General features: G+C 37.6%; 1 protein-coding gene across 1 annotated transcript in view; it reads right to left on the bottom strand.

Annotated features, from left to right (window-relative positions):
- Positions 1 to 3,480: 3,480 nt before the first annotated feature.
- The window catches only part of LOC131693653 (contactin-1-like), a 35,608-nt gene continuing 14,088 nt past the window's right edge, over positions 3,481 to 25,000 (bottom strand). The window contains exons 2-6 of the mRNA XM_058981664.1: positions 22,341 to 22,507; positions 19,594 to 19,720; positions 19,345 to 19,468; positions 4,045 to 4,226; positions 3,481 to 3,527 (exon numbers count right to left, since the gene is read on the bottom strand). Coding sequence (XP_058837647.1) covers positions 3,481 to 3,527; positions 4,045 to 4,226; positions 19,345 to 19,468; positions 19,594 to 19,720; positions 22,341 to 22,507 — 647 coding nt within the window. The remainder of the gene's footprint in view (positions 3,528 to 4,044; positions 4,227 to 19,344; positions 19,469 to 19,593; positions 19,721 to 22,340; positions 22,508 to 25,000) is intronic.

The following is a 25,000-nucleotide window of genomic DNA, read 5'->3' as shown; positions in this document are numbered from 1 at the left end:
GCAATGGATGGTAGGAACGAACAGGATCCCGTATCGTACACCCTCGCCAAACACACCGGGTACGTCGTACCGTCGTCGTCGATTGCCGTGGCTCCTGAAACTATTACGCGATGGTTGAAGAATCCCCGGGAATTTTGATTGTATAAATTTTCCCCTTCTTTTGTACCCAGTCCCTGACGGTAGTGGTGGTGCCTGGCGGAATGTCGTAAGCGGTTGCAGAGGAGCGAACTTTTTTGTATATGAATTTCTTTCTTTTTTGTGCCGTGTCGCGTCCTGTCCTATTATCGGAAGCTATAACTTCTTCCACTTGAGCACAGGGCGAGTAGAAAGAAAAGGAATTGTTACACAAAATTTGCCTCTTGGTACGCTGCCAAGAGGCGCAGTAAGGCAAGCACCGGATGGTGACGCTCTCCACGGAGATCCAATTAAGAGGTTCCTCAAGCTTTTGGCACGTCTCCGGTGGAGGTTTCGGGTCGTCCCCAGTGGCAGCATTGTTATTATAACTTCTGGTCGCCGGTTCTATTGTGTTTCCGTGCCAATGATTTTAATGGCCGACCGATGAGCTCAGCCTCCTTCTCCTCTTCGCTATTGAAGTTGATGCTGCTAGACACAGACACACACACACACACGGCAGCGCCATTTTGAAATTATGCTAATTTCATTCAGCACGTTTCATGATAGTAATTATACAATTTTCTTATCACAAAAACCCGAAAACAAAACGACAACGGCTCCGGGGAAGTGGAATCTGTTGCGTGTCCTGTTCCTTTTTCACGGCCGGCCGGCCAGTTATCGGTTGCTTGGCAATAACAATAACAGTGTTATCATGTCATAAAGTGTCGTGTTTTATTTTTGCCCCAAATGTTTCGTTGTTGTTTATTCGGTCGCAGGGAATTATTTTTGCACGAATGATCTCTCGGTGAGAAAAAGCGATGTTATTGCTGTTTCTGTTGCGTTTGTGGGGCTCGGTGGTGGTAGTGGTGATTTGAGCACTCTAGTTAGAGTGCGGCCAAGACGCGTTTGATGTATCCAAACGAGCAGAAATCTGACGTTATTTCTATTGTGAATACGTCAAATTTCATGTTCGTTTGGATACGTCAAGGCCTCTTGGCCACACTCTACCTAGAGTGCTCTAGTGGTGATGCCTTCGGATGTGGGTGGGTAGTTTCAAGTTTCTGCTTAGTGTTTTGTAATAATATTTGTCGTCAATATGTAAATAAAGTAGGTTATTTGTTTTTGTTTGAGTAGGTAGTAAATATTAGTTTTTTTATTTCGTTTATTTGACACGGCTCATGTAAATATTAGTTCGCCAACAAACAAAAGGTCACGTGGTTTTTTTGAGACGCTTGTTACTTTGCTCAGCGATTTTCATATAGTCTTTTCTACGGTTCATGTATGTACACTAGAGTGACAGAAAAAATGACCCCTATCGGCCCATGCCTGAGTCGATTCCTAGTCCCACCAGAAGTACTTGCTCCAAATTTGAAGCAAATCGGATGAGTCTAGCTACCGGACCAACGTGCCCAAAGTTTGAATGGGATTTTTCGACAATTTACATGTAGAAAACCCACTAACTCGCATTTTCGCCGCTAGGTGGCACTATATGCATCGTATTATCACTGTAAGTGAAAATAAGAAACATAATTTAATCGCCTACAAATTTGTTGAAGACTGCTAGTCAATCCGGCTTTGGTAAAAGAAGTTATTAAACTTTTAACTAAGTGATGTCTGAGTCAATTTTCCAAATTTTCCAAATATTCCAAATATTCCAAATATTCCAAATTTTCCAAATTTTCCAAATTTTCCAAATTTTCCAAATTTTCCAAATTTTCCAAATTTTCCAAATTTTCCAAATTTTCCAAATTTTCCAAATTTTCCAAATTTTCCAAATTTTCCAAATTTTCCAAATTTTCCAAATTTTCCAAATTTTCCAAATTTTCCAAATTTTCCAAATTTTCCAAATTTTCCAAATTTTCCAAATTTTCCAAATTTTCCAAATTTTCCAAATTTTCCAAATTTTCCAAATTTTCCAAATTTTCCAAATTTTCCAAATTTTCCAAATTTTCCAAATTTTCCAAATTTTCCAAATTTTCCAAATTTTCCAAATTTTCCAAATTTTCCAAATTTTCCAAATTTTCCAAATTTCCCAAATTTTCCAAATTTCCCAAATTTCCCAAATTTCCCAAATTTTCCAAATTTTCCAAATTTTCCAAATTTTCCAAATTTTCCAAATTTTCCAAATTTTCCAAATTTTCCAAATTTTCCAAATTTTCCAAATTTTCCAAATTTTCCAAATTTTCCAAATTTTCCAAATTTTCCAAATTTTCCAAATTTTCCAAATTTTCCAAATTTTCCAAATTTTCCAAATTTTCCAAATTTTCCAAATTTTCCAAATTTTCCAAATTTTCCAAATTTTCCAAATTTTCCAAATTTTCCAAATTTTCCAAATTTTCCAAATTTTCCAAATTTTCCAAATTTTCCAAATTTTCCAAATTTTCCAAATTTTCCAAATTTTCCAAATTTTTCAAATTTTCCAAATTTTTCTAAATTTTCCAAATTTTTCTAAATTTTCCAAATTTTTCTAAATTTTCCAAATTTTGCAAATTTTCCTAAATTTTGCAAATTTTCCTAAATTTTGCAAATTTTCCTAAATTTTGCAAATTTTCCTAAATTTTGCAAATTTTCCTAAATTTTGCAAATTTTCCTAAATTTTGCAAATTTTCCTAAATTTTGCAAATTTTCCTAAATTTTGCAAATTTTCCTAAATTTTGCAAATTTTCCTAAATTTTGCAAATTTTCCTAAATTTTGCAAATTTTCCTAAATTTTGCAAATTTTGATTGACCGTTTAGACAATTCCGAGTAGCACTACCACGTAGGGATCACATTTTCATATGTGATAAGTGTGTTTTGATGAGCATAAATTGTCGCTGGAGCTACGGTATTACACGATGATAAATCGTTTGGATATACCTCGATTGTAGCTTTAGACACCATTATACTCGACGGCGTGTTCAAGCTGTTTCGCAAAATGAAAGCCCAGGATTTTTTGATATATCAGCCATTGATACTGATACAAAATACTTAATAATTAGCAAAACCGTTTAATTGAATTGATCGATTACCATCGTTTGGTTTAATAGATCTTGGAATTGGCGGATCCATTCAACAAAATGCAACATGTAGCTAATTATATTGGATTCCGTTGCCGCTTGATGAACAATGCTGATTAAGCCAGTAATTCCAACAATCAGACCAAACGTTTAATCTATTTTGAGAATCGATCCCTTTCAATTAGGCCCTTCGGCTACTTCACTATCGACATGACATGAGTTCATCTTAGAGCAGGTCTGCGGCCTCAAACAAAGCAGCTACATGAGATTCTGCAGTTCATTTTGTAAATCGGCATTCCATTCGGTTTGCCCTGTTGCCTTGAGACCAGGCAGCTATGGATACTGGGGGTTGGGCTTCTTCGGAGGAATTTATTGATATTCCACAAGCCTGGCAGCAACATCAAACGAGCCGAATCCTGTATGAGAAATGGTTTCGATATTTATTCGCTCTTATGCTACTTCAGGGGGTTATCAGATATCTAAGTGATTTTCAGTTGACATTCCACATGAAATCGTGGTATATCGGCATGTCTCGATTATTCGAAAATGTTTGCTCTATATAACTCGGAAAATGTTATTTAACATGCACTCACTTTGTGCAATTGATATTTTTCCTGAGATATAAACTCATTTTCCGTCGATATTTGAAAAGGCATTCTCGTTAGAACGGGTTTACTAGTTGTTTCCTTGTTAGGGTTATTTGAAACATGATTTCAAAAGTGGTGAATATAAATTCAACTCACCACCTGACTGCCTTCTCTCTGCCTGTGAATAGTAGGCGAGCGAGCGCTAGGCAATCTGCTGTCATATTCATTATTCTTCAAGCCAGTAACTTTAGGCTATTTTCGATAAACAAACAAGTAAGAAAAAATATAAATCTATCCACGGAAATCAACCTGCACGCGAATTAGTTCGTTAAATTGAACAACTCACCTTCTCGCAGCGTTACAAAGTAGTACGATTCCTTGGACGGAGGACTGCGGCCGAGCTCGTTGACGGCAATCACCCGAAAGCTGTACACGGTGAACGGTTCGAGCTCGGTAATTTGATACGAGCCCTTGCCACTCTGGGTGAAGATTGGTTCCACCTGATCCCAGGCACCGTTTTCGCCGATTCTGCAAACGAAAAAGATGAATGAAAGAGAAGTAGATGAGAAAAAAAACGGAACTTATTGGAGTAATCAGACACGATGCACTTTGCTGAGTCGCCTTCGCCCTGGGATTGGAATACCTTGCGCTACAATTTATGATGAAAGAAGAAAGCTATTTTGAGACAGCCCGAAAGCTACACATATACAACTGTCAAGTGTGCGTTGCTGTGTGTGTGTATTATCAACTAAAAGCCAGACAAGTGGAAAAGAAATATTATTGCACTCTCGAGCTTCTGCTGGCAACCTTTTAAGGTACGTATGCCGGTGGAAACATTTCTCAATCTCGACCCCCCATCCCCCTTTCAACCATCCAACAGGATGCCGGTATGTTGTTGCTTGTATCAAAAGCGGTGGCCACCGGCGGCGGGGTGAGAAAGAATGTGTATGAATGCGAACACGGCTCGGTCGGTGCAGGTAAACCGTTTTTCGTTTCTCGCATCGTCGTCGTTGATCGTGTGTGTGCGTGTGTATGTTTGTTGAAAGTCATCTCAGAAAAGCTTCTCTGTCTTCCGACCCCGAGGCGACGACGGCAACCGATGTTCGATGCAACGTTTTACACAGGTTCGTCGGTGGTTGCGTAAAGGGGGGGGGGGATAGTAAGGTCTCACGGTTGTTGCCTGCACAACCGAAATCAGGTGCATAAATTTTACTCTGTGGGAATAAATTGGAGCACCAATGCGGGAGAATATCCGCTTTGGTACGAACGAGAAGGATTGGCAACACGGATGGCGAACGAATGTGAATGCGTACTGGCGGGCGGGTTGTTACGATGGTATGCATTTGAAGGAGTGCTTAAAGATATCAATATTTTCGTGTTATATGTCGAGAGATGTTTGAAATGTTTCAATTTTGAACTTTCAGTCAATTGGGTTTGAAAGTAGTTTCAATAGATCGCAATTGGCGGAAAGTGGAAAATAGTTTCAATTTAGCGTGTGTGTGCTCATAGATGTATATGCTCGTCTTTTATTTTGTAACGTTCCTATGTCTTTCTTTTTTGCTTTGAGATGTGCTTCCCAAATTTTCTTTAGATATTCTCATTTAGGTAAAATTCTTCTGACCTCTTTATATAAGGTCACCCATTTTCAAACTTACGAAGAACATTAATAACATCCATGGAACCAAAAATGGAATGTTTAGTTCATTTAAAATGGCCACCGATAAAATTCGTTGTCTTCTAAAACTTCCATTACGAAGGAAGGAAAAAATGTTCACAAATTTTGTGTGTGTGCGATCTGCATTAACAAAGTAAAAGAAATGAGATTTTGCTACTGAAATTTGGCGAAGGTATAAATATAGACCGCTTATACCATTTCGACTCCACTAACACGTAGCTGAGTTCGTACATGCTGGACCTTGTGCTAACTATTAGGGTTCGTCGCGGTTGCGGTAATTACCGCAACCGCGCGGTATTTACCGCACCCGCACCGCAAAAACTGCGGTGCGGTGAGACACTTTTTCCCGCGGATGCGGTGCGGGAAATGAGCTTTTACCGCGCGGTATTACCGCATCCGCACTTTAAAAAAATAATTGATAAAGTCTGCAGTCTGCATTAAAAAGTGAATTCAAACGATGACTTTTACAATTTGAGAAGGACGCAACTAGATTTATTTTCTGAACGAATGCTTAGCAATGTCATTATTAGGAACATCTCTCTGTCAGAACGTTCGAGTTTTATTTATTACCCTACAATAGAGAAACATGATAAACATTGAATTGCTCTAATATCCATAGACTTGACAATGATTTGAAAAGAAATCCGAATATAATCTGTATTCGACCTATCGCTACTTGATTTTTTTACATTTTGGTCATTCAAATATGATAAAACATACTGTTACTAAGAAATAAAATCTATAAGATGTGCCCAATATAATTAGGTATCATTATTTTTACGACATATTTTGAAAACTATTTATTCTATACTTCAAAGAAAAAATTTACAAGCGAACCTTTTCAAATACATAAAACGCAAAATCCAATCATTGAAAAACAATTAAATTTTACTGTCAAATCCAATTACAAAATGTATCATTTCTCCTGATTCCTCGTGGCAATCGTGGAATTATGAATCGTTTTCGAGGACATTTTCTCAACTGTTAATTTTGATTAATTTGGAGAACTTAGAGATTAACTAATGATACTACGACTTAAAAACAATCCAAAGAATGTAATTATCATCATCAAACCGAACGAATTTGGAGGAATTTTTTTCGCGTGCCTCAATTGTTCGTCCTACTGGGAATATTTTCTACCAAATTAACAAATAATATTTTTCTGTTAGGGGTATTTTGTAACTTTTTGAAAGTAAAGCTTTCGAAGTTAGTGTAGGGCATTACGATTTTTTGTGTTTCTCAAAGTCTCCCTCAAGGTCTTCCTTCATATTGTGACAAGTGTCAAAGTTAGCCCAGATGCCAAATTTTGCATAATTTCGACAGTTTTTGCTTGAATTGAAAATTTATCTCGAAACTTTAACGTAGAGGTTAGGTATCTTTACATAGAATCTGTATACAAAGTGTGAAAGAAATCGGTTAAGTAGTTTTTGAATGACAGGTAACATCGCAAATCATGTTTTCCAAAGACGTTCTACAAAAAGCGTCGTCGCTTACCCCTCTTAATAAAACTTGCAAAGTTAAATATTTTCATAAATGTTACATTCTGAGGAGTCCGACAAAGATAATTTTCGTGTAAATAAGAATAACATTTTACTATAAATGGCTATACAAAATAAATGAATAAATTTTCAGCACAATTTTTAAAATTCATGATTTTTACCGCATTTACCGCATTACCGCGCGGTGCGGTGCGGTAAATGCAATGCGGTTGCGGTAAGCGGTGCGGTTTTATTATTTTTTTGCGGTTGCGGTGCGGACTATCCATTTACCGCCCACATCCGCACCGCGACGAACCCTACTAACTATCGCACGGCAATTGGACTTAGTGAGAATCGGTTGTCTTTTCTGCTGATATTGATTAGTTTTTTTCGTTTCGTACTAAAAGAACACCTTATTTGGACGTGGTGGAGCTGAATAAATTGATTGCGAGCAACAATATTAAAAACAAGTCAATTTTGTTGAATATATAAAAAATCGAAATATGCAACATGTTTGTATTGTTGCGAAGGACACGAGCGTTTGTATGTAAAGGATCGTCGATAATTATTGCGAAACATACGAACTTCGAAACTTTTTTCACACTTGAACGAAATTGATCAAAATATGCCCACTTTCTCTTTAGAGTGTATTGCATACATCCGCTCCGTTATGCCATTGTTAGATTTCAGTCGAGAGAGATGAAAATCAGCAAACCGTTCGCAAAAGGATTTTATTCGCCCCCGGCAGAAGCGATTTTTTGGAAAATCGGTTAATATTTGAAAAATGGGTTAAAATTTGAAAAATCGGTTAAAATTGAAAAAACCGGTTAGAATTTGGAAAATCGCATAAAATTTGGAAAATCAGTTAAAATTTGGAAAATTTGTCACATTGGTAAAATTTGTTGATTCAGTAAAATTTATAATATATGTAAAATTTGCAAAATTTGCATCGCGCATTCTGTTGCACTGCTGCTTTTTTATCGCGCAGTATATTACGGCTTTAAATTTTTAACCGATCCTCCAAATTTTAACCGAATTTTCAAATTTCAACCGATTCCTTAAATTTTAAACTATTTTCCAAATTTTACCCGATTCACCAGATTTCCAAATTTAAACCGAAATTCCAAATTTATACTGATTTGACATTTAACTGATTTAACAAATTTTACCGCTTTTACAAATTTAACCGAATTTAAAATTTTGCCGACTTTACAGATCTAATCAATTTTACATTTTTAAAGAATTTTACAAATTTGAACATTTTAACAAATCTTACCGATTTTATAAATCTTCCCGTTTTTATAAATCTCACTGGTTTTATAAATCTTACCGATTTTATCAACTTTGCCGATTTTATAAATTTTACCGATTTTATAAATCTCACCGATTTAACAAATCTCACCAATTTTAGAAATTTAACCCGATTTTACAAATTTAACCGATTACCAAATTGAACCTATTTTACAAATTTCACTGCTTTTAAATTTTTTACCGATTTCACAAATAAAACCGAATTTATAAATTTGACAGATTTTAACAAATTGTAATATCACAAATTTGACCGATTTTATAAATTAAACCGATTTTAAAAATTTAACCGGTTTTTCAAAGGTCACATTTTTACGAATTTCACCGATTCTACAATTATCTATTTAAATAATTTTACTCATTTAACAAATTTCTCCAAATTTACAACTTTTTAACCGATTTTACAAAATTTAACCAATATTAAAAATTTAACCGAATTCCAAATTTTTCGATTTCACAGATTTCGTCTATTATACAAATTTAAACAATTTTACAAATCTCATTGATTTCACAAATCTTACCGATTTTATAAATCTTACCGATTTTATAAATCTTGCCGATTCTGTAAATCTTACCGGTTTAATGAATCTTGCCGATTATATAAATCTTACCGATTTTATAAATTTTACCGGTTTTATAGATCTTACTGGTTCTATAAGTCTTGCCGCTTTTACAAAATCTTACCGATTTTATCAATCTTACCGATCTTGCAAATTTAACCGATTCCCAAATTGAATCTATTTTACAAATTTCACCGCTTTTACAAATTTAACCGATTCTACAAATTTTACAAATTTTACCGATATTTAAAATTTTACAGGTTTACCATTTTTTACCGATTTTACAGATGTTACCGATTTTCCAGGTCACCGATATTACAAATTTAACCGATTTTACAATCACCTATTTTACTAATTTTGCTCATTTAATATTTTTTTCTGAATTTGCAAATTTCAGCGATTTTACTTTTTACAAAATTTTACCGATTTTACAAATTTTCCCGACATTTAAAATTTACCGATTTTGATTGTTGATTTTACAGATTTAATTGACTTTACAAATTTAAACAATTTTACAAATCTGACCGATTTCACAAATTTAACCGATTTAATAAATTATACCCTTTTTAACAAATCTAACCGATTTACAAATTTTACCGATACTTTAAATTTAACCGGTTTAACACTTTTTACCGATTTTACAAATTTAACCGGTTTTACAAGTCTTACCGATTTTACAAACTACCGATTTTCCAAAAGTCACCGATATTACAAATTTCACCGATTTTACAATTATCTATTTTTACTAATTTTGCTCATCTAACATTTTTTCCGAATTCACAAATTTGAGCGATTTTACATTTTTACAGAATTTTACCGATTTTGCAAATTTTCCCGATTTGTGAAATCGAGAAAATTTTACAGAATTTTACCGATTTTTAAAATTTAACCGAATTCCAAGTATTGTTGACTTACAGATTTAATTGATTTTACAAAATTGAACAACCGATTCCTAAATTGAACCGATTTACATTTTATCGCTTTTATGATATTTACAGATTTTTTCAAATCTTACAGAATCTATAAGTTTAACCAATTTTAGAAAATAGAACCGATTTTACAAATCTCAAAGTTTTAAACGAGTTTTACCGAATTTACAAATTTTCTTGATTTTACAAAAATTTTTCGAATTTTACCAAGTTAACAGATTAAAAAAAAATGTTTACAAATTTTGTATATTCTACAAATTTTTAAAATCAGATGCAAATAAGTAAATATATAAATAAAGAGCAATTTTTTTTATCTATGCAGTAAAGACTCGATTTTATCAGCCTTTTGACCCCATTTTGTCAGTCTCATATGAAAAAATATTTTTCAAGCTCTAGCAGACCAACGAAGCAGAATTCGAGTAAACCCTTTCTGGAGCATACTTTTCTTGTCTTAAAGAGACAGAATATGCAAACATTTTATTATTTTTTTTAATTTTTTTTGTATTTTGCGCTGAAACACCCCCTTAAGGGAAATTTATAATAAATTTTTCTCCTTAGGGTGAAATACAGCATAATCAGATAGGGGTATGGGGCTACATCTATGGACTATTGAAGAATATTTTAACAGCTTCGGGTAATTAAAAAGGAAGACAAAAAGTGTCCCTATTTTGTCAGATTAAAACAAACAAATGGGTTGAATTTCATATAATATCAAAAATACTTCTAAAAAAAGCTTTCATCAGCCCCTTGGTGAATTTTAGGCTGATAAAACGGGGACATTCGCAAAATGTGGACATATAATTTTCTTTCTTTTTAATAAACCGAAGCTCTTTAAAAATTCTTCTTTTGTTCCTAGATATAGCCTCATAACCCTTTCCGATTTAGTTTAAATTTTCCTTAAGTGGGTCCAACAGTGCAAAATCAAAAAAAAAATATTTTTGCATATTTCGGATCTCTAAGATAAGAAAAATATGCTCTGGAAATGTTTTACTCAAAATCAACTTGGTTCGGCTGCTAGAAGCTCATCAAACTACCAACTATCAATTTTCATAGGAGGCTGACAGAATTGGGTCAAAAAGCTGACAAAATCGGGGGTAGTCAAAATCGGGTGTTCACTGTGTTGTGGTAGAATTAAGTGAGAATTAAGTCGAATGAAGTGTCCATTACTTTTATTCTGTTTGCTACTTAAACCTAATTTGCCTTTTCTTATGAAACATGAAATTTACTCGAATCTATAAGTACACGGAACAATACATTCATCACAGCATCAATAGTTTTGGACACACAGAAGCGAACTATGGTTTATTTACTAGCAAATTTTCGTGGTATCAGGCCCCATACAGCCCCTTAAAAATAAACATAGTCCTTGCTAAATTTCACAGCCAATGCCATAAAATACCCTTAATGACTCATTAATACACCAAAATAAGGTTTTTATATGGGACCATGGTGGTTCATGGGTTCACCCCTGTTAGACACCAGGAGCATGGGCGTATTGTAGGTCGTTTGTTCGGGAATACTTTGTGCTAGTGAAGTGCGGCAAGCTACAGAATCACTGAAGCTGCAGAGCACAGATAACCAGTCATTATTTCCAGGTGGGTAAAATTATGTTTATGAGCTTTAAATTTTCTATTTCATGAAGTTTAGATGGGAGAAAACGATGATTTCAATAACTTTTCAATGTTTCGTAAAGTCTGCCAACTAACCTGTTCCCACCGGTCGTCGGACTGGATTGTAACGATATGAATATGTGTCAACGGGTTATCATGTCCCTGACATTACCGACCTCTATTTTCTGAAAATCCCATTCCCTGATGTTCGCTAACATGTTCGAATAGGAGGGAAACTCGTTTAAAAAAATTCTTCAAGTGTGCCATTTCAACCCTAACCTGACAAACTTCTAGGAAATTCAACCCGGCGAAAGCCCTGGGGCAGAGCTGCAATCAATTATGCATGACAGCCAACCAGCCAGCCAACGAATGAATTTTCATCCCCCACCACACACACACGATCTATGCCGCGATAATGCCAGCAAATATGAAAATAAAAACCAACTACCAACCTCTAAGGTTAGGTTAATCATTACAACCGAAGTCAGCCGGTTGGCGGTAAGGAACCATCGTTTTCCACGTATTTCGTGGCGTGTAACCAGCAGTCGTTTCATCAAATATGCATCAATGAAAGAGGGGGGGGGGGGGGGTATGTGGTTTTCAAGCGGGATTTCTGATTCTACGATTCGCTCTTGAAGCAAAGTAGAGAAAGGCTGCTCGGAAACATATTTGTATTACAAAGAAGTGTCACACAGTCGCACCTGTCAACGGAGAAAACAGTCACGTAAGCGTTACCGCACTTTTATTTGTGCTCTGTTGTTGTTGTTGGTGGTGGTGGTGGGTTTTGTTTTTTTCATTTTTTTTTCTCACACCGATGGATCCGTTTAGCAGGAAACCTAAGCAAATAAAGAATTCCCGGTTTCGCTCTGAAGCTCGTTGAATATTTAAATCTTCTCAGCTGTGACCACGTCGGTACGGTATCATCTTTTTACGTTTCCGGCGAGGCTGGTTGCTGTTGGAGGTAGGTGTGTGAGGTAAAGCGAAAGCCACTAATAGTTAAATGTATGAAGAATTTATATTTTTCATCAGCTTGTGCTGAGCCGCCTTCCAAACGGTAAGGGACTGAACGAAACGAAACGAAACGGGCGGTATCAGTTGGACTTGGAAAATAAATTCTCAACCCGTTTCCCCCAGGAGTGCCATCCTTGCCGAGGGAGCGCCAAGAGATATTGTTATCATTTGGAGCAGTACTACTGGCTGGCCGGGTTCTTATTGCAAAGAATGGTAACTGTACAGCTGGTGGATGGAGGGGGGAGGTGTTGCTGTCAGCATAAGCTTCTACTAGCAAGAAAATTTATTTATTCAAGAAACCGTCCTGGGCCAACCACCGCAATGAGTGGCAGGAGTAGCCGAGAGTCCGGGGTGAAATAGTACCATTTTGTTCTGACAACGGCTCCTGGTCTGCCGAAATGGGAGATGAATGTTCCTCTACACTCTAGAATAACGCCTGCTTCGATCCTGCTAGTTGTGCATTTGGAGCTTCAGTGAAAATACGTGATAAAAACATTAGATGAAAATTTCATTTCACCACTCGTAAATTAATGACGATCGAAAGTGCTGGGAACGACCGGTTTCTTCGCCCAGCCGCCGCCACCGACATTCCGCACTGGTTGCAGACAGACAACAGAAAGCGTAACAATTCCATCAGTTTTAAGTATTGGCGTAATTTGGGCACATGCCAGCGAAGGGCAATCAGTCTAAATTCTTCCGAAATAGTCCTCCTGGCAAACGGCAACCACGGTAATCTGTGTGTTTATGTGTTTTGGTTTATAAGTCTGATTGTAACCACCGACCCAATCATCGCGCTGCCACTTGTTAAGCTCGTTGAGAGTTCATCGCGGAACGCCACCTGCGGTCTTCCGGAAGCGCAGATAAATTATCCAACCTTCATCATCCATCCTACTGCGAGTGAGACAGTGAAGTAGGCAGAGAGAAACAGAAAATGAAAGAAAGTACGAATGAGTCAGAAGTTTTCTTTTCCAGCAAGGGAGCATCCATAAATGACGTAGTATTATATGGGGGAAGGGGGAGTATTGTATTTTGTGATGATGTGTGACGACAGGGGGGTAGGGGGTCATGTCATGATACGTAGCATTTTTAAAGGGGACTAACTAACATCGTTTTTTGTTTTTTTTTTAAATTTTACAGGGACAAGGGGGGGGGAGAATTATCGTCAAGCTACGTAATTACCAGGGGGTATTTAGAGGTTTGTGACGAAATGCTACGATGGGGGAGGGGGGGGGGGTGTTAAAAATCATTCAAAAAATGCTACGTCATTTATGAATCATCCCCAACCGCACCACCGTAACGGGTACGATCAGGAAAATAAAATTTCGGTACCCCACCGCCGATGGATTCGGAGGTGAAAATGTTGGAATGAAACCTCCAGGTAGCAGCTCGACTACACAAATTATAGCACCCGGAAAAATGTGTCATCTAAGTCGTAAATTTGCGTCTTGCTGAAATAAATTGTCAGCTTACTTGGATTCACCTGAGACTGACACGACAAGTACAGAAGCTTCGGGCAAACCAGTCACCAGCACCGGGGCGAGCGATGATCCCGGAAAGCATTGGGTAGCTAACACCGACCGCAGCCGTTGTTTTGAAGGTAACGCTGGAATCGCCGCTGCATAGGTAAATTCAACCGGATGTCCAATGACGTAATATTTCAATTCAACTCAATAAACAGCTCATGATCAAAAGAAGGTAAAATATGCGATAAAATATATTCTCACGAATAATAAGTACTCAATATCAGATATTCAATCATAGTTTAATAATAATTGAAATACCGAACGGTTAATACATCCGCTTAGGTGAAAAATATTCTATCAATGTTTTCGACTTTCAGGAAATTTTCTTTATGAGAAATCACTTTTTATAGAGATCTCTTCATCCCGGTAAAAGTTTTTTTTATCAATTATTCCAAAGGACATCCGCATCCATCAAAGTTAAAAGTAGTATGATGATATAGATGATATAGCCAGTGCATGGAATAACGCAATTTTCAACACTTCCTGATGGTTTGTGTGAGTATGGTGCCGCTTGTCAGTTTAGAACGTGAACAGCAACAACATGATCCCGAATAATTATGCGATCAATTGAAGTATATATTCTTATTGTGTGAATACAAGCAACTCACGCTATCAAGTTCAAACTACCAGTTCAATAATACGCCAATATTCTTTCCCAATCCGGTGGCGGTTAATTTTTTTAAGTAGAATTATTCTAACGTTTCAATATAGAGGCACTGTTTCAAAATCTTCGGCCGTAATTTAACCCGAGTTTTTGAACGTGAATATCTGCTGTATAAAAACATTAAATTTTTGCGCTTTCCGATTATAAATATGTACAACAATTTTGTTCTCATTCTGTAGAAAGTACAATTACTGAAAATAACGGATATAATGGATTTTACGAAAACAGTTATTATCTGCACCATGATTGGTTCGTACAATTCGATTACAAGCAAGCCTTTCTTCTTTGACGTTGGAAGTAAACTATTTTTGTTCGATGGCCGGCCCCATATGGCTTCAAACTTAAACTGAACCCAGTATATGTGCGAGAAAAACATTCGTGCGTTACACTCGTGCTGGCTACACCAGCACGTCCTGTTGGTCGAATCCATCGTTTGCTGAGAAAGGGTCACTACGCCGAGCGTGTCGGTGAAGGAGCATCCGTCTATCTGAACCAGTGATGTATTGGAGATGGCAGTAGACCAGGACGAAGAGCTGAACAAATTGCTCTCCGCCGTGACTATTTCCCAGGGTAGTGTGTTGCCTAATATCCAGGCCACTCTGCTGCCAAAGAAGGTTTCGGATTTGGGTATTCGGTTTTGGTCTTTCGTTTTCCACTTTGAGTTCTCTATTCGATTTTTGATTTTTGGTTTCCGATTATTGGTTTTCGTTTTTTGATTTTTAAATTTCATTTTTGGTTTTCCAATTTTCGGTTTTCAGTTTTTGATTTCCTTTTACCTTTTTGGTTTTCGATTTCCGATTTCGGTTTCGGTTCAGTTTTCGGTTTTTGTTTTTCGACTTTAGATTTACGCTTTTCAGATTTCGGATTTGGATGTTCCGTTTCGGTATTCGGTTTTCGTTTTTGGTCTTCGGTTGTGATTTCCAGTTTTCGATCTCCGGCTTTCGGGTTTTGATTTTCAGTTTTACGTTTTTGGTTTTTGTCTTTCGATTTTCAGTTTTCAGATTTCGGATTTCAGTTTTTGTTTTTGGTTTTCTCTATTCAGTTTTCGGGCTTTGGTTTTTGGCCTTTGATTTTCGCTTTTACATTTTCGGGTTTCGATTTACGATGTTCAATTTATGGTTTTTGGTGTTCGGGTTTCGGTTTTTGATTTCCAGTTCTCGGTTTTTGGTTTTCGTCTTCCGATTGTGGGTTTTCGGATTAGGGTTTGGGTTTTCGGTTTCCTGTTATGGGTTTTTAGTTTTCAGTTCTGCGTTCTTGGTTTTCAATTTTTAATTTTGGTCTCCCGTTTTCAGTTATGGGTTTAGCTTTTCGGAGTCCAGTTTTCAGTCTTCAGTCTTTCGTTTTCAATTTCCGATTTTCGATTTTCAATTGCCGATTTTGGGTTTTCGATTTACGGTTTTCGGTTTTTGATTTTCGGTCTCCTGCTCTCGGTTTTCAGTTTTGCGGTTTTTGGTTTTCGATTTTCGGTTTTTGGTTTATTGGTGTTCGTCTTTCGGTTTTTGGTTGTCAGATTTCGATTTTCGGTTCATGGTTTTCGATTTTCGGTTTATGGTTTTTGATTTCCACTTCTCTGTTTTTGGTTTCCGTCTTTCGATTTTCGGTTTCGTCTTTCGTTTTAATTTTGGGGTTTCGGTTTAGAGTTTTCAGTTTACCGGTTTTGGGGTTTAGTTGTTGGTTTATGGTTTTTGATTTTGCGTTTTCGATGTTACACGTTGTGTTATCAAGTTCCGATTTTCGGTTTTCAGTTCCTGGTTTTTGGTTTTCTGTTTTCGGGTTTCTGCTTTCGATTTCCAGTTTTCTGATTTCGATTTTCAGTTTCGGTTTCGGTTCTCCGCTTTCAGTTTTCGGTATTCATTTTTTTGATTATCGGTTATCGGGCATCGATTTTCGGTTTTCGATGTTCGATTTCCAGTTTTCGGTTTTCGATTTTCCATTTTCGATTTGATTCCCGATTTTTGGTGTTTGGTTTTCGATTTCCGGTTTTCGATTTCCAGTTTTCAGTTATCGGTTTTCGGTCTTAGTTCTCGTTCTTGTGCTTGTTCTCGTTCTCGTTCTCGTCCTCGTTCTCGCTCTCAATTTTCGTTCCCGTTCTGATTTTTGTTCTCGTTCTCGATTTAGTTCTTGTTATCATTCTCGTTCTCGTTGTTGCTCTCGTTATTCGTTCTAGTTATCGTTCTTTCTCATTCTCGCTTCTTTTATTCTCGTTCTCAATTTTCGTTCTTGTTTTCATTCTCGTTCTAATTCTCGTTCTCGTTATCGCTCTTGTTCTTGTTCTTGTTCTTGTTCTTGTTCTCGTTCTGGTTATCGCCCTCTTTTCTTCTTGTTCTCGTTCTTGTTTTCATTCTCGTTCTTGTTCTTGTTCTTGTTTTCATTCTCGTTCTCTTTCTCGTCCTCGTTCTCGCTCTCATTTTTTTTTTCATTCTGATTTTTGTTCTTTTTCTCGTTTTAGTTCTTGTTTTCATTCTCGTTCGCGTTCTCGTTATCGTTCTCGTTCTCATTTTCACTCTGGTCTTTGTTCTCGCTCTCGTTCTTGTTATCGTTATCGTTCTCCTTATCGTTCTTGTTCTCTTTCTCTTTCTCCTTCTCGTTCTTGTTCTCGTTCTCGTTCTTGCTCTCGTTCTCGTACTCAATTTTCGTTCTCGTTCTCACTTTTGTTCTCGTTATCGTTCTTGTTTTCATTCTCGTCTCGTTCTTGTTCTCGTTCTTGTTTTCATTCTTGTTCTCTTTCTCGTCCTCATTCTTGCTCTTAGTTTTCGTTCTCGTTCTGATTTTTGTTTCTCGTTCTCGTTTTAGTTCTTGTTCTCATACTCGTACTCGTTCTCGTTGTTTCTCTCGTTCTCGATCTAGTTATCGTTCTCTTTCTCGTTCTCATTCCCAATTTTCGTTCTCGTTTTCATTTTTGTGCTCGTAGTCGTTCTTGCTTTCATTCTCGTTCTCTTTCTTGTACTTGTTCTTGTTTTCATTCTCGTTCTTGTTCTCGTTTTTGTTCTCGCTCTCGCTCTCGTTTCCTGCTCGTTCTCGTTCTCATTTTCATTCTCGTTCTCATTTTTACTCTGGTTCTTGTTCTCGTTCTCGTTATCGTTCTTATTCTCTTTCTCCTTCTCGTTCTTGTTTTCGTTTTCGTTCTCGCTCTCGTTCTCGTTCTCATTGTTTCCGTTCTCGTTCTTGTTCTCATTCTTGTTCTTGTTCTCGTTCTCGCTTGCTTGATCTGGTTCTCGTTCTCGTTCTCAATTTTCTTTCTCGTTCTTGTCTTTGTTCTCGTTATCGTTCTTGTTTTCATTATCGTTTTAGTTCTCGTTATTGTTTACATTCTCTTTCTCGTTCTCAATTTTCGTTATCGTTCTCATTTTTGTTCTCGTTCTTGTTTTCAGTCTCGTTCACTTTCTCGTTCTCGTTCACTTTCTTGTTCTCGTTCTCTTTCTCATTTTCGTTCTCGTTATCGCTCTTGTTCTCGTTCTTGTTGTTCCTCGCGTTCTCCTTCTATTTAACGTTCTCTTTCTCGTTCTCGGTCTCGTTTCTTTGTTCTCGTTCTCGTCCTCGTTCTAGTGCTCAATTTTCGTACTCGTTCTCATTTTTGTTCTCGTTCTCGTTCTAGTTTTCATTCTCGTTCTCTTTCTCGCTCTTGTTCTCGTTCTTGTTTTCATTCTCGTTCTCGTTCTTGTTCTCGTTTTCGTTCTCATTTTCGTTCTCGTTCACATTTTCGCTCTCGTCCTCTTTGTCGTCCTCGTTCTCGTCCTCGTTCTCTTTTTTCCTTCTCGTTCTTGTTCTCGTTCTCGCTCTCGCTCTCGTTCTCGTTCTCATTCTGGTTCTCATTTTCGCTCTCGCTCTCGCTCTTGTTCTCGTACACCTGTACGTAAACTTGCGGACAAGCTTGAATGAAAATTTGTACGGAAATGTGTGTATGTTAACAAAAACCTTATACTTGAACTTGTACGTAAACGAAAACTTGAATACAAACTTGTAAGCACAACTGTACGCAAACTTCTACGTACACTTGAATGCAAACTGGTGCATGAATTTGTATATTTACTTGTACGCAAATTTGTATGTCAACTTGTTTGTAAACTTGTCCAGAAAATTGTGCTTGAAATGCGAATTTTTATTGCGAGGTAGAAGCGCAAATTTTAAAAGAAAAATTTGAGTAGCGAATTTTAAACACAAATTAAATCGCACGAATAATAATCGTTAATAATAATAATTAGACCATTAAAAATCTCACGTTTACAAATGGCACGATTTTATAAATCGAACAATTAAAAATTATGCGAATGAAAATCATACAATTAAAAATTGTTTGAATTAAAATCGAACAGTTCAAAATCGCGTGATTAAAAATCTCACGATTGTAAATTGTACGAATACAAATTGAATGATGAATAATTGTACGAACAAGAATCACACGAGTAAAAGTCGCAGTAATCAAAAGTTTATAGGATTAAAAATCGAACAGTTAAAAATCATACAATTAAGTAAAATTTCCATCGCTCTTCTTTGTGTATTTTGCTCTTCAATAGATTCGAAGTATTGCCGATTTCGCACAAATTCCAAATTGGACAATATCAGTTACCGCAATCGCTCAGTGGTTGTCATTTTTGAATAACATTTGCGAGAGATGAGTGTCAGATTGTGTCGTTGAGCTTATCAACAATCGAAAGGGTTCGTCCGTTCATGGTAGAAAAAATCATAGAAAAAGAACAGCAGAGACTCCGTTTTGGTACATTTGGAATGGTGTTTGATTTTAAATTTTAACGGCGGTAAATGTGACTTGGACACAATTTCTTCGGAAATCACAACTCTCCACATAAGTTAAAAGCAACAGTATTTGGCCTGAATTGGAGCTAATTTATTACTCTCTCTACCGCAGAAACATCTTCGAAAAAGCACTCACCTCGTTTCGATAATAAAATTAGTGATCGGCGTACTGCGTGCATCCTGCGAGTTGGCCCACGACAGATCCACCGACCGGGAGGTGAAACTGATGACCATCGGACGACCGGGTGGATCTGGAACATCTAGAAAGAGAGAGATAAAAAAACCATTCGAGGTAAACAAAGAAAAATGGCCTACTTGTTTAACAACTGATGAAGATGGGAATCTTTTTTTTTTTCTTCTTCTACATTGTCTTATCATTTCATACCTTGCACCAGCAGATCCACCAGCGCTTCCGGGCTGTGCCGGTCGTTCACAAGGCAGCTGTACTCGGCGGTATCGGACGCAAAGGCAGGACTAAAGTGGAGACTAAAATTATCAGGTAACAGTGTAATCTGGAAGATTGATGCAGAAAAACAAGCGAAAAGAAGGTAATGAGAAGCAGAAAATTATCTGCAGCTGTAATTAGACGATGAAAATGGGACGAGTCTGCTCGTGGTTTGTCGTCGCCGTTTTGCGTCGCGCGTAGCTTCGGTTGGTTAGGTGTGGAATTCAGGAAGGAAGAAAAACTATCCTCCTCCGCTGCCGATAATGATAGTGATTATTCGTGTGCTGTTTCGGTTTTGTCTCATCACGAGCAGAGGTAACACAAAGACCTCATAATTGCTGCTTGGATGAGTTTTCTCGGAAAAGCTATATCGGGAACACGGCAAATTGCTAGCCAGGGTTGTACTTAGGAGCGAGGGAACTGTAGACAGGATTCGTCAAATTAGGGGAAAATTCACCTGCCGGGAACTGCATGAAAATCCGGCAAAGCCAAACGACAGTTCCCCAAACCGGTCATTAATCTCGTTTTTGTTCGGCACCATCAGGGCCAGATAGATTTTTACGTTAACAAGACTCTTGTAGCTTAGGATGGATTTAGGTAGAGAATCGGATGTGTGCGTGTGTACGGTCCTGTGCGGGCGAATTCAATTGAAGCAAAGTTGACTAGTGACGATGTCATAGAACTGTTTTTTCCTCCCCTCGAACTACCATCTGTTTCTGGCGGTATTCAAGTTTTTCAAATAACGACGAATAGCCTAATGAGCTTTTTTCCATCCCTCCTTTTTCACCGTGGGTTGGCTTATCCATCAAAAACTTACAAATGAATGCCAGAGAAATGAGATTTGAACAGCCATGGGGCCAGATCAGATACCACTATTCCGCCCGGTCGACCGGGCTAGGCAGTGGGTGAGGAGGGGAGTAGGGTTTTCAGTTGGACGCTCCCAACTTCGATGTGTAATTAGTGCTTCGCTTTAATCTAATTTAGTCATAAACTTGATCCGGTGGTGGTCGGTGGAGCACTTTTGCTCGAAGGCTCTTCTACTGTTTTATTTTTTTTTTGTTACCTTCTCTCGGTCCATGGAAAGAGCAGATGTTCTTTCCGTTGATTGTTTTCTGACTTTTTCAACTTCCTCCCCCGCGGGCTACTCCGGGCGGAGGTTGCTTCTACTGCTGTTTGTCGACAGCTTATCCGATAGTCCACACGCTGTCAGCCGGTGGAAACGATGGTGAGAAAATGGGTCATTGAGAAAGGGGGGGGGGGGTGCGGGTTGAGAGTTGTTCTTCAATGCCAGGTTCGTTCGCTGATGGGATCCTGCAGCTTCGGTGGAGATGACTGAGTCACTGAGCCGAGCTATTATTGCCGTAATTGATTGTTTTATTGGAATATTCGATCAATATTATCATACGGGACTGGTGGATCGAGGCTGGTTGGGAGGAATTAGCGCAATTGCAATTGATCGGTTTTAATGCGTTTTTTCCTGCATATCGTGAAATCGATTGGTAGATATGGAGAAAGCCTTCTGGTTAAATTGCCGGAAGGGAAGTGTTGGGTAATCAATTGCACCCGTAGCGCCGTGTCGGAAGAAGTCTGGATCGGAATTGGGTCAATTGAATTTTGTGCTTTGCCTTTCGGCCGATTCGCACCAGTTTTCCCGGGGTAATGAATCTTCGGCTGTTCTCGAGCGTAAAATTCTATTGAAGGACAAATTTGCATTGAATCAATTAGGGGGAGGAATTTGCTCGTTCGATCGATTTTTGGAATGCTGAATAAAACTTGAGAAAGCGAAAACTTCAGTAATAGAAAGATAGAAACGGAAGAAGTTAAATGTAACAGATTGAGATTGGAGGGAAGAAGTGAAATAAGTAACATAAGAGAACTAAAAGAAAAAAAAACTGAATAAAAAACCAAAATGTAAAAAGGTAAAAAGATAAAAGGTGAAGAAGGTAAAGAAGGCAAAGAAGGTAACGAAGGTAAAGAAGGTGAAGAAGGTAAAGAAGGTAAAGAAGGTAAAGAAGGTAAAGAAGGTAAAGAAGGTAACGAAGGTAACGAAGGTAAAGAAGGTAAAGAAAGTAAAGAAAGTAAAGAAGGTAAAGAAGGTAACGAAGGTAAAGAAGGCAAAGAAGGTAAAGAAGGTAAAGAAGGTAAAGAAGGTAAAGAAGGTAAAGAAGGTAAAGAAGGTAAAGAAGGTAAAGAAGGTAAAGAAGGTAAAGAAGGTAAAGAAGGTAAAGAAGGTAAAGAAGGTAAAGAAGGTAAAGAAGGTAAAGAAAGTAAAGAAGGTAAAGAAGGTAAAGAAGGTAAAGAAGGTAAAGAAGGTAAAGAAGGTAAAGAAGGTAAAGAAGGTAAAGAAGGTAAAGAAGGTAAAGAAGGTAAAGAAGGTAAAGAAGGTAAAGAAGGTAAAGAAGGTAAAGAAGGTAAAGAAGGTAAAGAAGGTAGAGAAGGTAAAGAAGGTAAAGAAGGTAAAGAAGGTAAAGAAGGTAAAGAAGGTAAAGAAGGTAAAGAAGGTAAAGAAGGTATAGAAGGTAAAAAAGGTAGAAAGGAAAACTTTCAAAATAAATTATGTTTAAAGGAGACGCATTGCAGTTTGTGAATTCGCTACATAAAAATCTAATTTTGTAAACTCACTCGAGCAGAGCTCATCACACACGTCGTCATACACAACCGTGCCAGCGCAAAGGCTTGCTACTCACTCTCTGATTGTCGACCAGTGGCCGCCCGCTCACGTACTCGGCGATGATCCGGGTCGTCCGCCAGACCAACCTGTCAACCAGCGAGTGTTCGCTGACCCCCGGACAGGCAAGGGTAACGTTTCTGCCCGCCACCGCCACCTGCTTCACCGTCGGGATGTTTTCGATATCTGCCCAAATAAAGGATAGAAAGAGAGAGAAAATCGGCTATGAAAAATATGGTCTCGAATGCCGCCTGCTTTGGTTGCTTGCGGTAGCGATAAAAATATTCGTGGGCTTCTAGGTTCGATCATGCTGCCTCATGGGGGTAGGTTTAGTTGCATATTTATTAATTTTTATTTTCTGTGCGAAAGTGAAGTTCGGCAAAATGGAGATTTTTTGCTGGCAATCTTCCGTCCGGACACAAAAGGAAAACGTGTTGCAGTCATAAAATATTTTCGTTTGATTGACTAGTGGAAGGGGATTTTCAGGACTAGACCTTCATTTATGTTTGGATAAAATGGTTGCTATGCTGGGTCATGTCTTTTTGGTACTCATTTGGGACCATTAATTGTTGACTAAGTAGCCATTTTTTTGTTATCCTGGATTTTCGATCTAGACGTTGTAGTTGACAAAAAAGCCGTTGTTACGCATATCAGTAATGTTGAGCGTAGAGAAAAAAAAATGTTGAAGCTAATTTCTGCCGCCGAAGGTATTTTTCAGCGACACAAATTTAAATAAAATATTATTTGTGCTGTTATTTTTATTCGACTATTCAACCACACAGCGGCTACATGTTTATGTTAGTGCGGGAGATTGAAACTTTATTTATTTTTTGACGGGTTTCGGTTGCGAATAAAAATTATGGCCGAACAATCACGTGATAATGAATTAAATATGAGACACGCGAGGCTATCAGAAATCATTTCGTCCGAACAGTTGACGTATGCGTGATTCTGATGTTTAATTTAAAGATGCACCACGTGTCTCCATTAAATACCCATCGGTTAGTAATACGTCAATTTTCGATTTTTGATTTTTTCGATACTCGATTTTTTTTAGAAACTTTAGATTTCCGATTTTTTGATCGTCGATTTTTTTATTTTTTCGATTTTTAGATTATCGATTTTTTCCATTTTCGATTTTTTCCCTTTTGGATTTTTGAATTTATCGACATTGGTTTTTTTTTTTTTGATTTTCGATTCTATCGATTTTCAATTTTTAAATTTCAATTTTCACTTTCCGATTTTAAATTTGAAATTTTAAACTCATTTCAATTAATTTTTTAAATCAGAAACATTGCTTATAACCCATAGCTTCCAATTCTTCAATAATTATGTCTAAGAGAAAAATAATTTTTGATTTTTGACAATGCAGTGAAGTAACTGGAAATACCCGCCGTAAATTCTGTATACCTCCAAAAAATACAGAACGCATTCCAATTTGATAGAATTGAGATTATTTGTCTCTCACATATGGCGTAATATGTTATTTCAGTAACGTAAACATGCAGCTAGTTTAAAGAGCATTTTGATTTAAATGTAAAAAGGTTACCTTGTCACGGTCGCCATGTTATGAATAAATTGTTTCGTTCAAGTATATGCCCGAATCGATTTCGATCCACTAAAGTTAGCCAATTTCGGATATTTTTTGCCTTTTACCATTTACTATTTTTAGAATTGTTTTTTTTTGCGTTATTTTTATTATAGGTATTACTTTTTTGCCCACATATTACGATCTGGTTTTTCAATCGATAAGTTCTATAACACCTTTAAACAAAAAGTGCTCATAACTTTCAAACGAAAAATGCCAGCAACTAAAAAGCACTGTCGTGTATTACCTATTCAAATGATTTGTCTCTCCCCAAGTTATCCGCAGACCATTTCGAAGAATTCACAAACGCAAAAAGCATCCCACCGTTATGAAAAACGCTGTAGATATAAAAACACCGACACAGAATTCGTTCGACTACCCAGCTAAAAGACGAGAAAACGGGCGGAACAGATTATCAGGCGGGACACCGCCATAGGCAACCGGAATCCTTCGGCATGATGTTGGCCAGGAAACCGATTCCGTGGACGAACATAAAAACAGCCCAAATCGTTGCCGAAGGGATTGTTGTTTTCGAGAAGGGAAACAAAAAACCCGAGGCCTTTACCTTCGAACAAAAGAAAACATATCATCGTCAGCTATTTCCGGGCTGTATCCAACCAGCAACGACCGATGACGAAAAGGGGACAATGGAATCGTTTACATTTCACTCCTTCCCGATTCGAATGGCCACTGCCACAATCACAGGGAAAATCCCTCTCTTGGACCATTCGCGGTCGATGGATAAGCTTGCAACATTCGAGCGGATACCCTTTTGTTACATATACGATCCTCCAGTCTAAATCAAAGCCCAAACAGATTCTCTCTATCGAGATGCGAAATGGTCCTCCGAATAGCCGCAAAGATTTAATTTCATTTGTCCGGTCCGGGTACCAATGACCGACCGCCGGGAGGTCTTTTGCCTGCTACCAACTCAGAAATTGCAGCACCAGTTTGTTTATCTTCTTAATGTCGGGTTATTGATATTTTCGTAGAATTAGCTGTTGAGGCTCGGACTGACGCAGAAGGGATGGTAGATTTCAAAATAGCTTTGCTGGTGAAATATGTTTTTGGGAAAAATTGATCTCTTATGA

Source organism: Topomyia yanbarensis, chromosome 1 (assembly GCF_030247195.1).
Source record: "Topomyia yanbarensis strain Yona2022 chromosome 1, ASM3024719v1, whole genome shotgun sequence".
Lineage (NCBI taxonomy): Eukaryota > Metazoa > Arthropoda > Insecta > Diptera > Culicidae > Topomyia > Topomyia yanbarensis.
Note: the sequence above shows the minus strand (reverse complement) of the source record. Positions and strands in the feature narration are given on the sequence as shown.